This window comes from Triticum dicoccoides, chromosome 2B (genome assembly GCF_002162155.2).
Source record: "Triticum dicoccoides isolate Atlit2015 ecotype Zavitan chromosome 2B, WEW_v2.0, whole genome shotgun sequence".
In the NCBI taxonomy this organism is placed as follows: domain Eukaryota; kingdom Viridiplantae; phylum Streptophyta; class Magnoliopsida; order Poales; family Poaceae; genus Triticum; species Triticum dicoccoides.
The window spans coordinates 788,083,038-788,106,841 of NC_041383.1; the positions used below are offsets into that span (position 1 = coordinate 788,083,038).

Sequence of the window (23,804 nt, forward strand, 5' to 3'; positions counted from 1 at the left end):
TATCAAGATTTCATACGGAAACTTGTTTGTTACAACAGGCATTTCAAATGAACTACGAAAAGGTTGAAAGTTGGCATGGTATCATCATAATAGTTGTGGACAAAGTCTTCACTTTTTCTTCGCATGTGTCCTTTCCTTATTGCGGCGTAACCATGGATAATCTTCATCATTTATCAGCATGCTTGGGTCAGCCTTGACTTTGAAGGGAGAAATTTCATGAAACTTTTCATAATCTTCAGACATGTCTATCTTGCCCTCCACTACCACGATGTCCCTTTTTCCTGAAAGAACTATGTGGCGCTTTGGCTCATCGTATGATGTATTCTCTTCCGTATTTTTTTCTTTTTCTCGGTTTGGTAGACATGTCCTTCACATAGATAACCTGTGCCACATCATTGGCTAGGACGAACGGTTTGTCAGTGTACCCAAGATTGTTCAGATCCATTGTTGTCATTCCGTACTATGGGTCTACCTGTACCCTGCCTCCTAACAGATTGACCCATTTGCATTTAAACAAAGGGACCTTAAAATCTACTCCGTAGTCAAGTTCCCATATGTCCACTATGTAACCATAATATGTGTCCTTTCCCCTCTCGGTGGCTGCATCAAAGCAGACACCGCTGTTTTGGCTGGTGCTCTTTTGATCTTGGGCGATCGTGTAAAATGTATTCCCATTTATCTCGTATCCTTTCCAAATCGTAACAGTCGAAGATGGTCCCCTGGACAACGAGTACATCTCATCACAAATAGTGTTTTCATCTCTGAGACGTGTTTCCAACGAACTGCTGAAAGTCCTGATGTGTTCACATGTAATCCAGTCGTCGCACTGCTCCGGGTGTTTGGAGCGCAGACTGTTCTTGTGTTCATCGACATAAGGGGTCACCAAGGTAGAGTTCTTAGAACTGTGCAGTGTGCTTGAGACCAAGAATATCCGTCCCTGCATATTATTGTCTCCCCTCCAAGCGTGCCTGAGGGAGTCCCGGATTAGGGGTGTCCGGATAGCCGGACTACCATCATCGGCCGAACTATCATCGGCCGGACTATCATCATCATCGACCGGACTCCAAGACTATGAAGATACAAGATTGAAGACTTCGTCCCATGTCCGGATGGGACTTTCCTTGGCGTGGAAGGCAAGCTTGGCGATACGGATACGTAGATCTCCTACTATTGTAACCGACTCTATGTAACCCTAGCCCTCTCCGGTGTCTATATAAACCGGATGGCTCTAGTCCGTAGGACACAACAACAACAACCATTACAATCATACCATAGGCTAGCTTCTAGGGTTTAGCCTCCTTGATCTCGTGGTAGATTCACTCTTGTAAACATCCACAATATCAATATCAGTCAAGCAGGACGTAGGGTTTTACCTCCATCAAGAGGGCCCGAACCTGGGTAAAACATCGTGTCCCTTGTCTCCTGTTACCATCCGCCTAGACGCACAGTTCGGGACCCCCTACCCGAGATCCGCCGGTTTTGACACCAACATTGGTGCTTTCATTGAGAGTTCCTCTGTGTCGTCACCGATAGGCTTGATGGCCTCTTCAATCGACAACGACGCAGTCCTGGGTGAGACTTTTCTCCCCGGACAGATCTTCGTATTCGGCGGCTTCGCACTGCGGGCCAACTCACTTGGCCATCTAGAGCAGATCGAAAGCTACGCCCCTGGCCGTCAGGTCGGGTTTGGAAGCCTAAACTTCACGGCCGATATCCGCGGGGACTTGATCTTCGATGGATCTGAGCCACAGCCGAGCGTGCCGCGCTGTCACGATGGGCACGACCTAACTCTGCCGCCGGACAGCACCTTGGAGGCCGCACACGAATCCGCTCCGACCCATAGTCCGGAGCCGATCGCTCAGATCGAGGACGGATGGCTGGACACCGCCTTGGGAGCTGCAACTTCTACGGCGATGGAGCCGAACACTTACCTTGTTCTGCATAAAGCTCATGACTCCAAGGTGCCGGACTCTCTGCCGGACTTTGAACCTCCTGCGCCCCTGCCAGTCGAATCCGACTGGGCGCCGATCATGGAATTCACCGCTGCGGACATCTTTCAGCACTCACCCTTCGGCGATGTCTTAAATTCGCTGAAGCATCTCTCGCTATCTGGAGAGCCCTGGCCGAACTACGGCCAGGATGGTTGGGACGCGGACGACAAAGAAATTCAGAGCCCACCCACCACCCACTTTGTAGCCACCGTCGACGATCTAACCGACGTACTCGACTACGACTCCGAAGACATCGACGGTATGGACGACGATGCCGGAGACTATCAAGAACCAGTGCCTACAGGACACTGGAAGACCACCTCGTCATACGACATATATATGGTGGACACCCCAAAAGATGGGGACGGCGAAGAAGCAACGGCGGACGATTCCTTAAAGAAACAGCCCAAGCGCCGACATCAGCGGCGCCGCTCTAAATCCCGCAACAGCAAGAATAGAGATTCCGGCACAGGAGATAATAACACCCCAGAGAATGCCGAAGACAACCCCCTCCAGCACGATCCAGCGCAGGAGGAGGCAGAAGCAAGCCCTCACGAGAGGGCGGCAGACGAAGAGGTCGAGGATGATAATTACTTGCCTCCCTCCGGAGACGAGGCAAGCCTCGATGACGACGAATTCGTCGTGCCTGAGGATCCCGTCGAAAAAGAGCGTTTCAGACGCAGGCTAATGGCCACGGCAAACAGCCTAAAGAAAAAGCAGCAATAGCTTCAAGCTGATCAAGACCTACTGGCCGACAGATGGACCGAGGTCCTCGCGGCCGAAGAGTATGAACTCGAACGCCCCTCCAAAAGTTACCCAAAACGAAAGTTGCTCCCCCGACTAGAGGAGGAAGCGTACAAACCTGCATCACCAGAGCACAATATGGCAGACCGACCACCTCGTGGCCGCGACAGAGAGGCGTGCAAGCCCTCCACCAAAACCGTACCCCGGCACCGCTCAAAAAGCATGAAGCCACGGGGGAATGCACCGGACTTGCGGGATATATTGGAGGACAAGGAAAGACAATCCAGATCTATCTATGGATCACGTGGGCGCCCCAAGACCCACGACGAATACCGTCGCGCCGGATACAACTACTCCGGCCGGGCCGAACACAGCAGACAACGCTCTCTCGAGCTACGTCTCGATATTGCTCAATACAGAGGCGCCGCGCATCCACTATGCTTCACTGACGAAGTAATGGATCATCAAATCCCTGAAGGGTTTAAACCCGTTAATATCGAATCCTACGATGGCACAACAGACCCCGCGGTTTGGATTGAGGATTATCTCCTCCATATACATATGGCCCGCGGCGACGATCTTCACGCCATCAAATATCTCCCGCTCAAGCTTAAAGGAGCAGCTCGGCATTGGCTTAACAGCCTGCCCGCAGAGTCAATTGGATGCTGGGAAGACCTGGAAGCTGCATTCCTCGACAACTTCCAGGGCACGTATGTGCGACCACCGGACGCAGATGACCTAAGCCACATAATCCAGCAACCAGACGAATCGGCCAGGCAATTCTGGACACGGTTCTTAACAAAGAAAAATCAAATCATCGACTGTCCGGATGCAGAGGCCCTCGCTGCCTTCAAACATAACATCCGCGACGAGTGGCTGGCCCGGCACCTAGGACAGGAAAAGCCGAAATCCATGGCAGCCCTCACATCACTCATGACCCGCTTCTGTGCGGGAGAGGATAGCTGGCTAGCTCGCAGCTACAACCTCAGCAAAAACGCTGGCAGTCCAGATACCAAGGACCGCAATGGCAGGTCGCATCGAAACAAAAACAAACGCCGCATTAACGGCGACAACAATGAGGATACGGCAGTCAATGCCGGATTCCGAGGCTCCAAGCCCGGTCAACGGAAGAAGACATTCAAAAGAACCACTCCGGGCCCGTCCAATTTGGACCGAATACTCGACCGCTCCTGTCAAATACATGGAACCCCCGAAAAGCTAGCTAACCACACCAACAGAGATTGTTGGGTATTCAAGCAGGCAGGCAAATTAATCGCCGAAAACAATGACAAGGGGCCACACAGCAATGACGAGGAAGAGACCCGGCCGCCGAACAACAGAGGACAAAAGGGATTCCCCCCTCAAGTTCGGATGGTAAACATGATATACGCAACGCATATACCCAAGAGGGAGCGGAAGCGTGCACTAAGGTACATATACGCGATGGAGCCAGTCGCCCCAAAATTCAACCCATGGTCCTCTTGCCCGATAACTTTCGATCGAAGAGACCATCCGACCAGTACCCGCCATGGCGGATTCGCCGCATTGGTTTTAGACCCAATCGTCGATGGATTTCACCTCACGAGAGTACTGATGGACGACGGCAGTAGCCTGAACCTGCTTTATCAGGATACAGTGCGAAAGATGGGCATAGACCCTTCAAGGATTAAACCTACAAAGACAACCTTCAAAGGCGTCATACCAGGTGGCGAGGCCAGTTGTATAGGCTCAGTTACACTGGAAGTGGTCTTCGGATCCCCGGATAATTTCCGAAGCGAGGAGTTAATCTTCGACATAGTCCCATTCCGCAGTGGCTATCACGCTCTGCTCGGACGAACCGCGTTCGCAAAATTCAACGCGGTGCCGCATTATGCATACCTTAAGCTCAAGATGTCAGGCCCTCGTGGAGTCATCACGGTCAATGGAAACACGGAACGCTCCCTCCGAACGGAGGAACATACAGCGGCTCTCGCAGCAAAAGTACAGAGCAACCTTTTGAGGCAATTTTCGAGTCCGGCCGTTAAACGACCGGACACGGACAAACGCGCCCGGAGCAACATCAACCAAGACCACCTGGCACGTTCCGAGCACGCGTAGCAATGCGGCCTCAACCCCAGCCCTCGCACAATTGTAAGACAAACTCTCCGCGTACATAATTACGCCCTGGAGATATCATGGGCATAGGGGGAGAGGCACAACCACAACAGACCCAGAGTGCGGTTCGACCACACCAGGGGCTCCCAAGTGTGTCGCTCTTTTTATCTTTTATTTCTCTCTTTTTTATACACAACTCTGTCCGGCGGCGAACCTGCCGAACTCATGATGCAACAGCCAGGGAGGGACAAAGGCTGCGACGAACACTCAGGTGGTCTCCATTACAAGCATTAAATTTGTTAACTACACCATTCCGCGGCCTACCCCTGGAGGGAGACGCCTTTAATTTGTCCAATCCCTTGCTTTCCGCACTATTTGTATCATTCCGCACTCATAGCAAATCTTCTCGAATAAAATGCAGCACTTTTTGCCCATAATTGCATTACCTTATATATATGTTCATTTATGACATGTTGCATCCGTACATTTTGGTACGGCCAAATACACCAGGGGCTTATGTTCTCCGCATTATGGTGTGATAAAGTCCGCACACTTTCACAAGTGCGGCACCCCGAACTTATAGCATTATATGAATCGGCTCCGAATCATGTCTTGGATCAATAGTTGGGTTTGCCCGGCTCCCATGTTTGGCACCTTACGTTCCGTTCTATCGGCTAAGGTAGCACTGGGAGAACCACTGCGATTGCGCCCCGGTTGAGCCGGGTTAACGCCTCAGTGGAGAAAGCTAAAACTGACTGTCATGATAAGGCGAGAGACTGGTCGCTGTTCGAGAGGTCTTTTCGGGTCCTTAAAGACCTACGCCACTTCGAGCGAAGTACCGGATAATGTCCGACGAAGGCGTGGATAGCACCCCGAATTCGGTCTTCTGAATACTAGGGGCTTCGCCGAAATTTAAAATTATAGAATTCTATGGCTAAGTGAGAGCGTTCAAGCACCATAAGTCCGGTTGCCTTGTTCGTTGTGTTGAGCGTCTCCCTAGATGGACCCAAAAATGGGAACAAGAGTGCTCAAGTTTATCCCGAACACCCCAGCACTCGTGGCATGGGGGCTGAATCCGCCGACTTGCCATCTCTCAGATTTAATAAACGGCCGCACAGAAGATAATATTTTAAATTAACAAGCGTTGCTTAGCGCATATGAACAAAGTTTTCAGCGCACAGGATAACACATTGTGAATTTACTCAATAATTACATCCCTGGGGCACTCATCCGCAATCTTGCGGGCACCCTTCAGGACAGTCTTATAGTACATCTTGGGCGTACGATATTCCTTGCCCGCTGGTGGCGCGTCAGTGATTAGCTTCTCCGCATCCAGCTTGCCCCAATGCACCTTTGCGCGGGCCAGGGCCCGACGAGCACCTTCAATACAGGCGGAGAGCTTGATAACCTCCACCCAGGGGCACGCATCCACCAACCGTCGCACGAGGCCGAAGTAGCTCCCAGGCATGGCCTCTCCAGGCCACAGCCGGACTATGAGGCCCTTCATGGCCTGCTCGGCCACCTTGTGGAGCTCGACCAGCTGCTTCAGCTGGTCGCTAGGGGGCACCGGATGGCCGGCCTCAGTATACTGGGACCAGAAGACCTTCTCCGTTGAGCTCCCCTCCTCGGCTCGGTAGAATGCGGCGGCATCAGACACGCTGCGAGGTAGATCTGCAAACGCCCCTGGAGAGCTCCGAATTCGGGTAAGTAACACGTAATTTACATTCACATGCTTGCTTTGCATGGAAAATGCCTTACCCGCCGCTATCTTCCTCACCAACTCAATCTCCTGAAGGGACTTATGGGCATCGGCCTTGGCAGTTTTGGCACTTTCGACAGCCGAGGCAAGCTCGGACTCTCGAGTCTTTGAGTCACGCTCCAAACTCTCATGCTTTTCCATGAGAGCCTGGAGCTCTTGCCGAACCACCGCCACCCGCGCCTCCTGCTTTTCTCGCTCTGCCCGTTCCGCGGCCGCATTGCGTTCGGCCGCGGACACGGCCTCCTTCAGGGTCACCACCTCGTTCGTGGCCCCTACAGTACCCATGTTATCCTTGTTATTTTTTGTTGCAACCTAAATCCTTTTCTTTAAGGTACAAGTTCAAAGAGGTGTTACTCACCTTCTTTGTCCTGGAGCTGCTTCTTGGTGCGGCCGAGCTCTTGCTCGGACCACTCGAGCTCCTGCTTCAAAGCACCGACCTCCGCAGTCAGTGCGGCAGAGGTCAGCAGCGCAGCCTGCAACCCATATTGACATAATTTTTTAGCAACCCTGCGTATATCTTTTTTTTCATATCCTCAGTCCGTCTTTTCTTTCTGAACACCGAACCGAGCATCAGGGGCTACTGTCTATGCGGTATTACATTGCATATTTTTAACTTCTTACCTCAAAGCCTGATAGAAGGCTATTGCAGGCTTCGGTCAGCCCGCTCTTGGCAAGCTGTACCTTCTGAATCACCGCACTCATAATAGTGCAGTGTTCTTCCTCGATGGAAGCGCTCTGCAGCGCCTCCAACAAATTGTCTGGCGCCTCCGGTTGGACGGAAGTTGCCGGTGTCATGGTCTTGCCCTTCGTGCGAAGGGGCCGCCGGCTGGACTCCGGTACCACTGCGGGTTCTGATGTGGAGTCCGGCGCAAAGTCCGGGAGGCCGCCTTGTGGCGCCTCCGGAGCCTCCCCCTGATGGGTCCCTTCTTGGGATCCCACCTCGGCGTCCTCGGTGTCGCGAGAGGTGAAGGCGGTCGGGATGGAGTCTATATCCGACGGAGCCAACGACCCGCTTGATGAAGCGGGGAGATCATCATTGGCCGGACTACAGGCAGCATGCGGCATCAGAATGACACTATGTGACGCAGAAAAAGAAATTATAAATCATTCAGGAATCCGGATACTTACGATCTCGCCGGAGGCCTGGCCCTTGAAGGCCATTCTTCCTCGCCAACGTTGATGTTGGCGGAGCTGTCCGGGGGAATAGTCCTTCCCCTCTTGGACCCTTCGGCCTCCCCTGTTGGGGAAGCCATCCTCTTCCTCTCTCCCTCCTCTGGGAGAGAGTCCTCTTTCTCCTCCTCGTTTTCGGGGGAGGAGTCCGCCCCGGAGTCGTCGGACACCTGAAAACGGGAACTCTTTCGAGCACCCGTGGCCTCCTTCTTGGCCTTCTTCTCCGGCACCACGTGCGGTGCCGGAACCAGCAGCCTCGCTAGATGGGCGTCTACTGGGTTTTCTGGCATAGGAGCCGGGCAGATAATCTGCTCCGCCTTCCTCATCCAGTCCTGTCAATGGAAAAGGGGAAATTAAAACCCGCATAGAGTCAAACTATGAAAAGCAAGTGTCCCGTAAAGGGGTAGAATCACTTACCTCGTTGGCTTGACGCTGCGAGCGAAATCCACGATCTTCAGTCGCGGATGCGGGGGCTTCGGCGCCCTTAAACAGCACCCTCCAGGCGCCTTCGTACGTCGTGTCGAAGAGCCTGCTTAGCGCCTGGTGCTGTTCTGGATTGAACTCCCACAGATTGAATGCCCGCTCCTGGCATGGGAGAATCCGACGGACGAGCATGACTTGGACCACGTTAACCAGCCTAAGCTTCTTCACCAGCTTCTAGATACAGGCTTGGAGTCCCGTCAGCTCCTCCGAACTACCCCACAGCAAGCCCTTCTCTTTCCAGGAGGTGAGCTGCGTGGGGATACCAGATCTGAACTCGGGGGCCGCCGCCCATGTAAGGTCGCGCGGCTCGGTGATATAGAACCACCCCGATTGCCACCCCTTGACGGATTCCACGAAGGCCCCTTCGAACCAAAGGAAGTTGGGCATCTTGCCCAACATGGCGCCTCCGCACTCCTCTTGAGTGCCCTTCACTACCTTCGGCTTGACATTGAAGGTCTTGAGCCACAAGCCGAAGTGGGGCTGGATGCAGAGGAAGGCCTCGCACACGACGATAAACGCCGAGATGTTAAGGATGAAGTTCGGCGCCAGATCATGGAAATCCAGTCCGTAGTAGAACATGAGCCCCCGGCCAAAGGGGTGAAGTGGAAAGCCCAGTCCACGGAGGAAGTGGGGAAGAAAAACGGCCCTCTCATGGGGCCTGGGGTGGGGATGAGCAGCCCCTCGTCGGGCAGCCAGTGCGCAATGTCGCCGGACAGGTAGCCGGCGCTGCGCAGTCTTTCGATGTGCTCCTCCGTAACGGAGGAGGTCATCCACTTGCCTCCCGCTCCAGACATGATTGGGGAAGGTTGAGACGAGATGTGCGGGCTTGGGCGCTGGAGCTCGAGTGCGCGGAGATGGATAAGCAAAGGAGGAAGAAGGCGTAGGTGAAAAGGTGAATCCTTATCCCTTATATGGGCGGGCGAAGTCTACGCGTCCCCCACCGGCCTGGTAAAACTCGCTTATCCCCCAAGCGTCACCATCAATGGCGCGGTTGGGTTACCCACGTCCGTATTGATGAGAATCCCGGATTAAGGGGGAACACGATCTCTGCTTCGACAAAGACGTGCCAAGGAAACCGCTTCACTAAATGCGCTAAGGTGGTAGAGTAAAAAACGATTCAAGTAATGGCTTGGTAGTGGCGTGACGTCATGCCGCAAAAAACGTCAGCAGATTGAACTTGTGTATATATTATTCTCTCTACGGTGGAATGTGGAATTTATTTTGCAGAGCCGGACACTATCGTGGTGTTCACAATCTTCTATCATTCGGAGGAGGAACCCGCCTTGCAATGCCAAGCAATATACGCGCCGGACTTATCGTCATTGAAGCCTGGTTCAGGGGCTACTGAGGGAGTCCTGGATTAGGGGGTGTCCGGATAGCCGGACTACCATCATCAGCCGAACTATCATCGGCCGGACTATCATCATCATCGACCGGACTCCAAGACTATGAAGATACAAGATTGAAGACTTCGTCCCGTGTCCGGATGGGACTTTCCTTGGCGTGGAAGGCAAGCTTGGTGATACAGATACGTAGATCTCCTACTATTGTAACCGACTCTATGTAACCCTAGCCCTCTCCGGTGTCTATATAAACCAGATGGCTCTAGTCCGTAGGACACAACAACAACAACCATTACAATCATACCATAGGCTAGCTTCTAGGGTTTAGCCTCCTTGATCTCGTGGTAGATTCACTCTTGTAAACATCCACAATATCAATATCAATCAAGCAGGACGTAGAGTTTTACCTCCATCAAGAGGGCCCAAACCTGGGTAAAACATCGTGTCCCTTGTCTCCTGTTACCATCCGCCTAGACGCACAGTTCGGGACCCCCTACCCAAGATCCGCCGGTTTTGACACCGACAGTGCCTTTTCCAGCCAGTCTCCCCTCATACCGTGATTTAGGGAGACCTATCTTCTTAAGGTCAGGAATGAAGTCAAACAAAATCCAATGACATCCTCTGTTTGATGGCCCATGGAGATGCTTCCTTCTGGCCTAGCGCGGTTACGGACATATTTCTTTAGGACTCCCATGAACCTATCAAAGGGGTACATATTGTGTAGAAATACGGGGCCCGGAATGACAATCTCGTCAACTAGATGAACTAGGACGTGTGTCATCATATTAAAGAAGGATGGTGGGAATACCAGCTCGAAACTGACAAGACATTTGCACCACATCACTCCTTAGCCTTGGTATGATTTCTGGATCGATCACCTTCTGAGAGATTGCATTGAGGAATGCACATAGCTTCACAATGGCTAATCGGATGTTTTCCGGTAGAAGCCCCCTCAATGCAACCCGAAGCAGTTGTGTCATAATCACGTGGCAGTCATGAGACTTTAGGTTCTGAAACTTTTTCTCTGCCATATTTATTATTCCCTTTATATTCGACGAGAAGCCAGTCGGGACCTTCATACTAAGCAGGCATTCAAAAGAAGATTTCCTTCTCTTCTTTGGTAAGAGCGTAGCTGGCAGGACCTTCATACTGCTTTGGAGGCATGCCGTCTCTTTCGTGCAAACGTTGCAGGTCCTCTCGTGCCTCAGATGTATCTTTTGTCTTCCCATACACGCCCAAGAAGCCTAGCAGGTTCACGCAAAGGTTCTTCGTCACGTGCATCACGTCGATCGAAGAGCGGATCTCTAGGTCTTTCCAGTAGGGTAGGTCCCAAAATATAGATTTCTTCTTCCACATGGGTGCGTGTCCCCCAGTGTCACTCGGAACAGCTAGTCCGCCGGGACCCTTTTCAAAGATTACGTGTAAATCATTGACCATAGCAAGTACGTGATCATCGGTACGCATGGCGGGCTTCTTCCGGTGATCTGCCTCGCCTTTGAAACGCTTGCCTTTCTTTCGACATTGATGGTTGGTCGAAGAAATCGATGATGGCCCAGGTACACATTCTTCCTGCAGCTTCCCAGGTATATACTTTCGGTGTCAGCTAAACAGTGCGTGCATGCGTGGTATCCCTTGTTTGTCTGTCCTGAAAGGTTACTGAGAGCGGGTCAATCATTGATGGTTACAAACAGCAACGCGTGCAGGTTAAATTCCTCCTATTTGTGCTCATCCCACGCACATACACCGTTTCCATTCCACACTTGTAAAAGCTCTTCAACTAATGGCCTTAGGTACACATCAATGTCGTTGTCGGGTTGCTTAGGGCCTTGGATGAGAACTGGCATCATAATGAACTTCCGCTTCATGCACATCCAAGGAGGAAGGTTATACATACATAGAGTCACGGGCCAGGTGCTGTGATTGCTGCTTTGCTCCCCGAAAGGATTAATGCCATCCGTGCTTAAACCAAACCATACGTTCCTTGGGTCACGTGCAAACTCAGCCCAGTACTCTCTCTCGATTTTTCTCCACTGCGACCAGTGGGTGCTCTCAACTTTCCGTCTTTCTTACGGTCCTCACTGTGCCATCGCATCAACTTGGCATGCTCTTTGTTTCTGAACAGTCGTTTCAACTGTGGTATTATAGGAGCATACCACATCACCTTCGCAAGAACTCTCTTCCTGCGGGGCTCGCCGTCAACATCACTAGGGTCATCTCGTCTGATGTTATACCGCAATGCACCGCATACCGGGCATGCGTTCAAATCCTCGTACGCACCGCGGTAGAGGATGCAGTCGTTAGGTCATGCATGTATCTTCTGCACCTCCAATCCTAGAGGGCATACGACCTTCTTTGCTGCATACGTACTGTCGGGCAATTCATTATCCTTTGGAAGCTTCTTCTTCAATATTTTCAACAGCTTCTCAAATCCTTTGTCAGGCACAGCATTCTCTGCCTTCCGCTGCAGCAATTCCAGTACGGTACCCAGCTTTGTGTTGCCATCTTCACAATTGGGGTACAACTTTTTTTTGTGATCCTCTAACATGCGGTCGAACTTCAGCTTCTCCTTTTGACTTTCGCATTGCGTCCTTGCATCGACAATGACCCGGCGGAGATCATCATCGGCACATCGTCTGGTTCCTCTTGATCTTCAGCACCTTCCCCCGTTGCAGCATCATCGGGCACATCGTCTAGTTCCTCTTGATCTTCAGCAGCTCCCCCCGTTGCAGCATCACCGTATTTAGGGGGCACATAGTTGTCATCGTCCTCTTCTTCTTCGCCGTCTTCCATCATAACCCCTATTTCTCCGTGCCTCGTCCAAACATTATAGTGTGGCATGAAACCCTTGTAAAGCAGGTGGGTGTGAAGGATTTTCCGGTCAGAGTAAGACTTCGTATTCCCACATTTAGTGCATGGACAACACATAAAACAATTCTGCTTGTTTGCCTCAGCCACTTCGAGAAAAATATGCAAGCCCTTAATGTACTCGGAGGTGTGTCTGTCACCATACATCCATTGCCGGTTCATCTCCGTGCATTACATATAATTATGTGTGTCGAAATTAAGAAAATCAGACAAATATCTATCTAAAGTAAGAAAACAGACAAGTATCAGAAAGAAGATAAGAACAAGAGGCTCACCACGGTGATGCCGGCGACAAGATCGGCGCGGGCGATCAACGGCGGTGAAAACGGGGACGGGGCATGACGGACCCCTTAATCTAGACAAATCTCGAAAAAAATGGAGCTCCAAGGTCGAGCTTTGAGAGGAGAAAGCTTAACTAGTGTGGCTCGGGCATTTCATCGAACACCTCATGTGCATAGGAGGTGAACTAGAGCACCCAAATGCCCTCTCCTCGCCTGATTGAAAAAACATAGCACTGTGGAGTGCTCTGCCGCGACGGTATATATAGGCAACTTATTTGTCCCGGTTCGTGGCATGAACCGGTACTAAAGCTCCCCCTTCTGTCCCGCTTCAAACCACGAACCGGGACCAATGGTTGTGGGCCAGGAGCGAGGACCATTGGTCCCGGTTCGTGGCTTGAACCGGGACAAATGGTTCCAAACGAACCGGGACCAATGCCCACGAGGCCCCGGCCGGCCCCCTGGGCTCACGAACCGGGTCTAATACCCCCCATGCGTCCCGGTTCTTGAAGAACCGGGACTAATGGGCTGGCCAGGCCCGAACGTTAGCCCTGTTTTCTACTAGTGTGAACCCGCCACTCCGAGAGCCGAGCCGCCTCACCGCCGCTGCCCATAGTCGGAGCAGCAGCCACGCCGGGCTGATGCCCCAACCCGCGCCGCCTGCCGGAAAACACTAGATCCGATCGGCACGCACCGCCACCACCGCCGCCGCCACCAACCCACTCCACCACCACCCTGCCATGCCGAAAATCCCCCAACAAAGGTCGTGGAGGAGCCGGCAACCCGTGGCCCTAGCTGCGCACAACCCTCGCTGCCCAAGGCCACTAGCTACAGATCCGGGCGGATCTGGCCCGGCAACCTCTGACGCGAATCCACCCGAGGGAGGCCCGTCCGTAGCCACTGCGCCCCATGCACGCACCAGGACAACGCCGCACCGCCGCTAGGACAGGTCGCCACCATCCCGCCTACGCATCGTCGCGCCGTTGGGCCCAACGGCAGGCCAGCATCTCCGCCCACAGAGTCGTCCCGCGCCAGGCCGAGGACGAACGAAGAGGAAGCATGCCCCACCGCCAACCACGCCGGCCGGGCTTTGCCCGGCGGTGCCTTGGGGCGGCGGCAGGGGAGGAGAGTCGGAAGGAGGGGGAACGGGCGGCGGCGGGGGAGGAGAGTCGGGAGGAGGGGAACGGGCGGCGGCGGCGATGGTTACCCCCGGTCGCTCGCGGGAGCGACGCGGGGGGAGCGACCCAAGTCCTTGACCCCCACACTATCCCTGATTCGATCTTCGGTTAATTATATATATTAAAAGCACATAGCGGGCTTAGAACCAACCTGTGTTTGGATGGTTACGAGGACAGTGACATTTCTAGTCCAGTAGAGTTCAAACCGTAGGCTTGAAATTGGTCCTCATTTTTTTCTGATTTACTTCACGCCTTCCAACAATGTACATTGAGTGGGAGGAGACGTTTTCCTCAACTACGAAGAATTCTATAACGACTTCGTCAATCCCATCCACTAAGGAGGAGTCAGAATTTATGTTAGGCTTCCAAGCAAGCCACGAGCCAATCTGACGGAGGGAAAACTGAGTATCACCAAGTCTTTACCATCACCTTTTTATTGCCAACCATTTCAGGTACTGTTCGAGTCCATCAAGGCCTCTTCATGGACTGACCTGTTGCATTCACAGTCAGCTCTAATAATAAACAGAGTCCTCGACCGAAAGGAGCCGGCACCATTGGCGAGACCTTGCAGGATCCGGGGGCTACTGACGGCGGGCTTCCCCCCCGGGTTCACTCGGCGGGGAGCCTCTTTGCTCATGGCGACCTTGCCCGAAATAATCTCCATCTCTCTCGCAGTCCAACAACAATATAGTTAGCCAATACGGAAAGAACGAGACGGCTCCTAATCTGGCAATCCAAGAATAATATAGTCAGCCGGACTGACCTGAGGCTAATACAACTCCCAAACTCTACTACCATTGTTTCAGTTGCTACTTCACGCACCTTCTGAGATTTCTGCCAACTTCTGAGATTTAATCCACTTTCCGCTGTTACAACTTACAACCATAAGATCCATACATGAAATTTATTACGCTTCCCGTTTGATTTATTCCACTTGATCCGTGCCATGCATATGCATACATGTGTGCGTACAGCGCAACAATGCGGCATCTGAGCATCATGCATGTGCTACTACGTACAGTAGCTTTTAATTACTCAACAGCACGAGTGCTGGCTGGGAGCGTCCCGTTCTTTCCATGGAAGTTGATGCGGTTGTCGCCGCAGTCGACGAACTCGTAGTTGACGATGAGGTGGCCCCTCTGGTACCCCATGCCGTCGGTGTCGATCTTGACGAACACCGTGTCCCAGTCGAGGTCCAGCCCGCCGTTGGCGCACTGGTCCACGATCCTCGCCGTGATCTGCGCCCCCGTGCCCGTGTTGGTCACCCGGATGCACCGCCCGCAGGACGCCTGGCCGCGGGGGCCGGCGGGGCCGCAGAAGGCCGTCCAGCCGTACTTGGACCGCCACGAGAACGGCTTGCCGGCGTCCCAGGTGGAGCAGTAGGCGCTCACGGCGGGGGCGCCCAGGTCCCACCCGTTCTGAGCCGGGCGGTAGTAGTGGTAGGTCGCCCGGACGTTGCTCGCCTGCTGCGCCGCGGCGGCCGCGGCACCGGTGCACAGGAGCGCCGCCACCAGCGCGAGGCGTGCGGCCATCTTCGTCAACGCAGCAGAGGAGGGTGATCGTACCAGAGGATGAGAGGAGTAGTAGCTAGCAGGTGCTGACACTGGAATGGGAGTCGCTCTTCGCCACTACCATTATTATATAGAGGTGGAATGGAACGCTGGAAATTAATATATGGTACGGTGATGGTAGACTTTTCTTCTCTTCGCAGCCTCCACGAATTTTCTACAAACTAGGAATCAATTGCATGAACAGCTCATAAGGACATGTGCAGATATGCTTTTAAGGGCTGTGGCATACGTGGCCTGCTACCTAGCTGGAAAATTTAGCAAAATTGTTACTCCCTCCCTCCGTTCCAAAATAGATGACTCAATTTTGTACTAAAATTAGTACAAAGTTGAGTCACCTATTTTGGAACGGAGGGAGTACAAGTGTAGATGGATGCCTATGTAATCATGTCAGCGTGTCACTTTCTACAAATTTGTGCGGCTGCAATTGCAAACACGTGGTCGAAAGCTAGAGGGAAGATATATCTTTGCGCATAATTGAAGTTTTAGATAAGATAGCTCGATTTATCGTTATGAGATAGAGTTCTCACAAATTCATTGAGATACCGACAACACCAACTGCCTAGAACAAGTCCAAAGAAAAAACGCGAAAACAAAACCGGACCTCACATCTTCATAATTTCACTCGACATATAATCACAACAATTAGATTACGATTAATTATATAGTATATAGATGCTTCCGCTGCAATTTTTTGTATACCCACACTTCACATCAAAAAATCCACGAGGGCAGAAAGGCATGCAGCCACCCATTTGCTTTAAGATTGGTTTACTAGATAGTTTATGTCATTAGCTCTTAATCGCCGTATTGGGGTCCATGCTTGCCAGCTTTTGGCAGAGCTGTATGAGTCACCCACCCCACCTCTCATGTGTTTTCATTTTATCTCAAAATTTGAATCTATTGTATCTTCTGAACCAAAAGTCTAAATTAAGTTTCGTTTGCATATTCGTGTTCGTTGCAACAAGTCCTTTTGAACAAAAATTAATTCTAAATACATTTATACATCTTTTTCTAAAATTTTATTAAGTTTCAAATATTAAAACTAGAGATCATCATAAGTTTCACCAAGTTACATTTGATAGGGGTATACGGTTTAGGACTTCTGGCTTAGGGCTTAGGGTTTCAGTTTTAGTCTTTGAAACTTGCTAAATTTATCATTCATTCTATTAAGTTTTAGTAGTTGAAACTCACTTAAGTTTTAGAATTTATCAAAACGTATTCAAAAGGGGCTTGTTTCAAAGCTCTCGACACAAGGGACATGAATATGCAAACGAAATATAAATTGAACTTTTGATTCAAAAGATGTAATAGATTCAAATTTACAAGTACAAATGAAAAGCATTGGAGGTGGGATGGATGGGGCATGTGGCCTATGCCAAAAGTTGTACCAAAAAGTTGCATCCATGCAGCAATTAAGCTCAAACCATAAACTACTTTTCGGATCTTGATGCAATCATGTGGCTACATGCACTCGTCTCCCGTCCCTGGGTGCCACAAATCGTCTTCAACTTTATATTGTAAGATCTAAACCCTTAATTACCCCCTGACTGGTCTCCCTCGTAGCCTCTTAAGCGACACAGGCATAGCCTTGATCGAGTTGCCAGGCCAGTTCCTTGCCTCCCTTCTCTCATCACTGTCATCGGAGGAAGTCGTTGGGCTAAGCCCACGCGGTTGATGGGAGCGGTAGGTGCTCGCGTTGGGGAAGGCATGCCCCCTGCTGCCCAGTGCAACAACTTCCGATGGTGCAATTGTTCCCTTGTTTGTGTCTCCAGCAGGTGGAAGACGCAACAACGTCGGCGCCAAGCTCCGGTGCTCCTGCCCCGCAGCTCATCCCCAATTATTCGGGGTGGGTGCCCCCATTCTGGCTCTCTGGAGATTCGTCCCCACGAGCTAGCTGTTTGCTGACATTTGGTGGCTGCAGCGTCGGCCGGGACCAGATATTACTGGTTCGACCAGATCCAGCTCATTGTTATCTATTAGTGACACTGTTGGTGGCTTCTGCATAGAGATGTCTTTATGCCATGATGAAGGTGCGTTGATCGTCATGTTTGCGGGTAGGTGGCGCATTCGGGGCATCGGTTGTTTAGTCTGTAAGAAGTGTTTACCATGCAAATGAGCAAAAATATGTCTAGTCAAAACTAGCAACATATCCCTTGCAAATGCAGGTGCATCACCTTTTATTTGGTAAGAAGTGTTTGAGTTGTGTTTCCTTAGGTCCAAAGTGCAATTGCTCTTTCTCCCAACCAGTGGAAGTGTCTTTTATACAAGCATAGTTTTTGTAAAGCTAGTCTAGATAGTTGTCGCATAGTTGTGTGGCATCATCGACCGTTACGTTAAATTGCACTAGATTAGCGGCTAGAAGGAGATCGGAGATGGTCGTTTTGGTTTTTGTAGAAGGCCAAGGCTACACGTTAAAATTGTCCAACTATGATCATCCATAGAAAAGCAAAAGAATTAGACACAAATCCTAATGTAATCGACATCATCTTCCTCCTACACTTGACGACATTGAACCGCGAGAAATCAACATTGATAACCCACAAGTATAGGGGATCGCAACAATTTTCGAGGGGAGAGTATTCAACCCAAATTTATTGATTCGACAGAAAGGGAGCTAAATAATATTCGCGAGTATTAGCAGTTGAGTTGTTAATTCAACCACACCTGTAAGACTTAATATCTGCAGCAAAGTTTTTAGTAGCAAAGTAGTATGGAAATAACGGTAACGGCAGTAACAGTAGCAGTAGAAATTTTGTAGCGATTGTAACAGCAACACGACGAAAGTAACTTAGCAAAGATCAATATGTGAAAAGCCTATAGACATTGGATTAGTGATGGATAATTATGTCAGATGGCATTCATCATGTAACAGTTATAACCTAGGGCGAAACAGAACTAGCTCAAGTTCATCAATGTAAAGTAGGCATGTATTCCATATATAGTCATATGTGCTTATGGGAAAGGGCTTGCATGACATCTTTTGTCCTACCCTCCCATGGCAGCGGGGTTGTCCGCATTCTGGATACGGGGGGTACCCAGACTTGCCTGCCTGCGGCCCGTGGCGTGGCTCCATCGGCGGCCTGGTACGACCCAGTTTTGATGTCAATCACTCAAGACCGTCACGAGGGGCCAGGCCTCACGAGGCGGACAACACCAAGACTTCCAAGGGGATCAGCCTCCTCAGGCTGGCTCGTGAGGAGCGGAGATTTCTATGCAAGGCTCACCTCGTGAGGTTCGGGTGACGTGATCCATGATGATCATGGCCAGGCAAGTGCCAACGGGCGCAGTTTATGAGTTTCCTCTTTGGTGCAAAGGAGGCAAGCAGCAGGCGTGGAGTCCCGAGGAAGCAGCCAAAGGTTTTCATTCCCATGCAACAAGACCAAGACTGCCAGGACGGCAGGACGGAGGTCATCGCTGAGCCCACCGCAGCGTCATGACCAGAGGCTTTTGCAGGGAAGAGCACTTTAGTCAGCATAAGATGTACTTGTTGTCTCCCTTCAAATTTGGTCGTTGTGGGATCCCTTCCCGCCTCCATTTAGGAAGAGGACCAAGGCCACTATAAATAGGACCTAGCCACCATGGGCAAGAGAGGGAGAAGGTGGATCGGATCCATTCCACCCTCACCAGCTCGCCAGCTCACTTGAGCCCAAGAACACACCTCCTGATGTTGTTCTCCATTGTACCAGTTCCTTCTCAGCCCTCGAGGCAAATCCACCACAAAGCAGGAGTTGGGTTTTACACCGCAAGGTGGCCCGGACCTGGGTAAACTGCTATGTCCCATTTCCTTCGAGCTCGACACATTAGGCTGTGAGATTAGCGAATCGGCAAACTTGGGAGAGAGAGAGATCATCGCACGCACCCTGATACGTCTCCAATGTATCCATAATTTTTTATTGTTCCATGCTATTATATTACCTGTTTTGGATGTTTATGGGCTTTACTAAACACTTTTATATCATTTTCGCCGGGACTAACCTATTAACCGGAGGCCCAACCCAAATTGTTGTTTTCTTGCCTATTTCAGTGTTTCGAAGAAAAGGAATATCAAACGGAGTCCAAACGGAATGAAACCTTTGGGAGAGTTATTTTTGGAACGGAAGTAATCTAGGAGACTTGGAGTGGATGTCAGGGAAGCTTCGAGGTGGCCACGAGGCAGGGAGGCGCGCCCTACCCCCCTGGACGCGCCCCCACCCTCGTGGGCCCCTCGTGACTCCCCTGACCGACTTCTTTCGCCTATATAAGTCCATATACCCTAAAAACATCGGGGATCATAATAGATTGGGAGTTCCGCCGCCGCAAGCCTCTGTAGCCACCAAAAACCAGTCGGGACCCTGTTCCGGCACCCTGCCGGAGGAGGGATCCCTCACCGGTGGCCATCTTCATCATCTCAGCGCTCTCCATGACAAGGAGGGAGTAGTTCACCCTTGGGGCTGAGGGTATGTACCAGTAGCTATGTGTTTGATCTCTCTCTCTCTCTCGTGTTCTTGAGGTGGTACGATCTTGATGTATCGCGAGCTTTGCTATTATAGTTGGATCTTATGATGTTTCTCCCCCTCTACTCTCTTGTGATGAATTGAGTTTTCCCCTTGAAGTTGTCTTGTCGGATTGAGTCTTTAAGGATTTGAGAACACTTGATGTATGTCTTGCCGTGCTTACCTGTGGTGACGATGGGATATTCATGTGATCTACTTGATGTATGTTTTGGTTATCAACTTGCGGGTTCAGTGACCTTGTGAACTTATGCGTAGGGGTTGGCACACATTTTCGTCTTGACTCTTCGGTAGAAACTTTGGGGCACTCTTTGAAGTTCTTTGTGTTGGTTGAGTAGATGAATCTGAGATTGTGTGATGCATATCGTATAATCATACCCACGGATATTTTAGGTGACATTGGAGTATCTAGGTGACATTAGGGTATGTTTTGTTGATTTGTGTCTTAAGGTGTTATTCTAGTACGAACTCTATGATAGATCAAATGGAAGGAATATCTTCGTGTTATTTTACTACGGACTCTTGAATAGATCGATCAGAAAGGATAGCTTTGAGGTGGTTTCGTACCCTACCATAATCTCTTCGTTTGTTCTCCGCTATTAGTGACTTTGGAGTGACTCTTTGTTGCATGTTGAGGGATAGTTATATGATCCAATTATGGTATTATTGTGGAGAGAACTTGCACTAGTGAAAGTATGAACCTTAGGCCTTGTTTCCTAGCATTGCAATACCGTTTACGCTCACTTTTATCATTAGTTACCTTGCTGTTTTTATATTTTCATATTACAAAAACCTATATCTACCATCCATATTGCACTTGTATCACCATCTGTTCGCCGAACTAGTGCACCTATACAATTTACCATTGTATTGGATGTGTTGGGAACACAAGAGACTCTTTGTTATTTGGTTGCAGGGTTGCTTGAGAGAGACTATCTTCATCCTATGCCTCCCACGGATTGATAAACCTTAGGTCATCCACTTGAGGGAAATTTGCTACTGTCCTACAAACCTCTGCACTTGGAGGCCCAACAACATCTACAAGAAGAAGGTTGCGTAGTAGACATCAAGCTCATTTCTGACGCCGTTGCCGGGGAGGTGAGTGCTTGAAGGTATATCTTTAGATCTTGCAATCAAATCTTTTCGTTTCTTGTTTTATCACTAGTTTATTCTATAAGAAAAACTACTACAAAATGTAATTAAGTTTGCCTCATATGCTTCATCTTTTTAATATCTTTTGTGAGAATGATAGAAAGGAAAATTGTGCTCAAGTGCTAGAAGATGAAGTCTATAAAATGTTTGGCACTAAATCTTTGAATGAGGAGCATGATTGCAATGTTGTTAGTATGAAATCTTTGAATATACATGCTACTAATGATGATTGCACTAGTCATGATGAAAATGTCTCTTATAAGCATGTCAACTTTTGTGGAGTGCATAGAGTTTGCAAGTACGCACCAAATAGGGAAGATAGATTCTGCAAGAGGCATAAGTATTTAGAAACTAAATGGTTGCAAGAGAGGCTAGATGTTTGTGCTGAAAATTTAAAATTTCTTAGCCATACTTGTGAACTTTGCAATGAACGTGGTCATTTAAATCTCCAATGCAAATTGTTTCATGATCGAATCGTGTCCAAAAATTGTGATGACTTGATTTCCCTTGTGCATCATAATGAACTTAGTTTGCTTTTGGGTTATGAATAAATGAAATGTTTAACTAAGGATATTCCAGAATATAACCTTGAGAAATTTCTTGATATTGATCTATAGGAAATTTATATGTATTCTGCGGTGAATTGCATTGAAAATCCTTATATTGCCAATTACATAAAATCAAGAAAACCAATAGAAGATGAAGAGAATATTAATGAAAGGGAAGAGACTTCTCAATATCCTCCTATTATTTCTTATGATGAATCAGGTAACAAGGAGGAGCTTTCTATTCAACCAATCTCATTAATAAGGAGCTCAAAAAAGAGGGTTAAACCCACACATGATGTGAAGAAGAAAAAGAAAAGACGGAGAAGCAAAGGTAGAAAGGTATCCCTCCCAATTGATGTTACTCCTATTACTCATTGTGATGATAATAATTGCTATACTATTGCTGTTATTCATACTATTAATGATGAGAGTGATTATGCTTATGATATGAAAAGGCACAAGCTTGGGGAAGCTATGTTTGATGAGGATGACACATTTGAGAATATATTTGCTGCAATTAATGTTTGTCCCAAACATGGGGATGCTATGTTTAATGAAGATGATATTTTTAGCCTCCAAGTTTTGATGAGCAAATTTATTATGATGATAGCATGCCTCCTATTTATGATGATTATTGTGATGACAATTATGCTATAAAAAGCAGTGATGATTATATTTATAAATCTTGTCATGATTATTGTTACCCTTTTTCTGAACATTACTCTTTTAATGTGGAAACAATTTATAGTATTCGAGTCTCGTATGATACTCCCACTATTCCGAATAAGAAGAATTTTGCTTATGTGGAGAGTAGTAAAATTTCTATGCAAGTAGATCATGAAAAGAATGCTTTATGTGCTGGTTATATTTTTGAATTCATTCATGATTCTACTGAAAATTATTATGTGGGAGGAACATATGTTTGTAGGAATAATATCAATCCTCTCTATGTGTTGAAAATCTTGAAGCTATGCCTATTTTGCCTTCCTATGCTAGTTGTTTCTTGTTCCCATAAGTTGTTTGCGCACAAAATCCCTATGCATAGGATGTGGGTTAGACTTAAATGTGTTAGTAATATGCTTCATGATGCTCCCGTTATGTTTCAATTCTTATCTTTTATGTGAGCATCACTGTCATCATCATGCCTACCTAGAAAGGCATTAAAGAAAAGCGCTTGTTGGGAGAAAACCCAATATTTACCTTTACTGTTTTTGTGTGTTCACATGATTATGCTATTGTAGTGATCATGTTTTATAGCTTTTGTTTCAATAAAGTGCCAAGTAAGACCTTTAGGATAGCTTACGGTGATAGTTGTGTTGATCCTGCTGAAAATCAGAAACTTTTGCGCCCAGTAAATTAGTTTTGGTAATTCACAGAAAATTTATTTTGATCTGATTATTTTTTCTATGGATTGGTACACAAATTTCTTAGGTTTTCCAAATGTTGTAGAATTTTTGGAGTTACAGAAGTATTCGACTGATACAGATGACTACAGATTGTAATGTTTTTGACAGATTCTGTTTTCTATGTGTTGTTTGCTTATTTTGATGAATCTATGAGTAGTATCGGAGGGTATGAACCATAGAGAAGTTGGAATAAAGCAGATATTACACTAATATGAATTTAGAATGAGTTCATAACAGTACCTAAGTGGTGATTTATTTTCTTATACTAATGGAGCTTACGAGTTTTCTATTAAGTTTTGTGTTGTGAAGTTTTCAAGTTTTGGGTAAAGATTCGATGGACTATGGAATAAGGAGTGGCAAGAGCCTAAGCTTGGGGATTCCCAAGGCACCCCAAGGTAAATTCAAGGAGAACCAAAAGCCTAAGCTTGGGGATGCCCCGGAAGGCATCCCCTCTTTCGTCTTCGTCAATCGGTAACTTACTTGGAGCTATATTTTTATTCACCACATGATATGTGTTTTGCTTGGAGCGTATTCTATGATATGAGTCTTTGCTTTTTAGTTTACCACAGTCATCCTTCCTGTATACACCTTTTGGGAGAGACACCCATGAATCGCAATTTATTAGAATACTCTATGTGCTTCACTTATATCTTTTGAGCTAGACAATTTTACTCTAGTGCTTCACTTATATCTTTTTAGAGCACGGTGGTGGTTTTATTTTGTAGAAATTAT

General features: G+C 48.7%; 1 protein-coding gene across 1 annotated transcript; it reads right to left on the reverse strand.

Annotated features, from left to right (window-relative positions):
• Nucleotides 1–14,622: 14,622 nt before the first annotated feature.
• On the reverse strand, nucleotides 14,623–15,519 carry LOC119366322 (barwin-like). Its single transcript, XM_037632044.1, has one exon. The coding sequence runs from the start codon at nucleotides 15,435–15,437 to the stop codon at nucleotides 14,937–14,939; it is 501 nt and encodes a 166-aa protein (XP_037487941.1). The 5' UTR covers nucleotides 15,438–15,519; the 3' UTR covers nucleotides 14,623–14,936.
• Nucleotides 15,520–23,804: the final 8,285 nt, after the last annotated feature.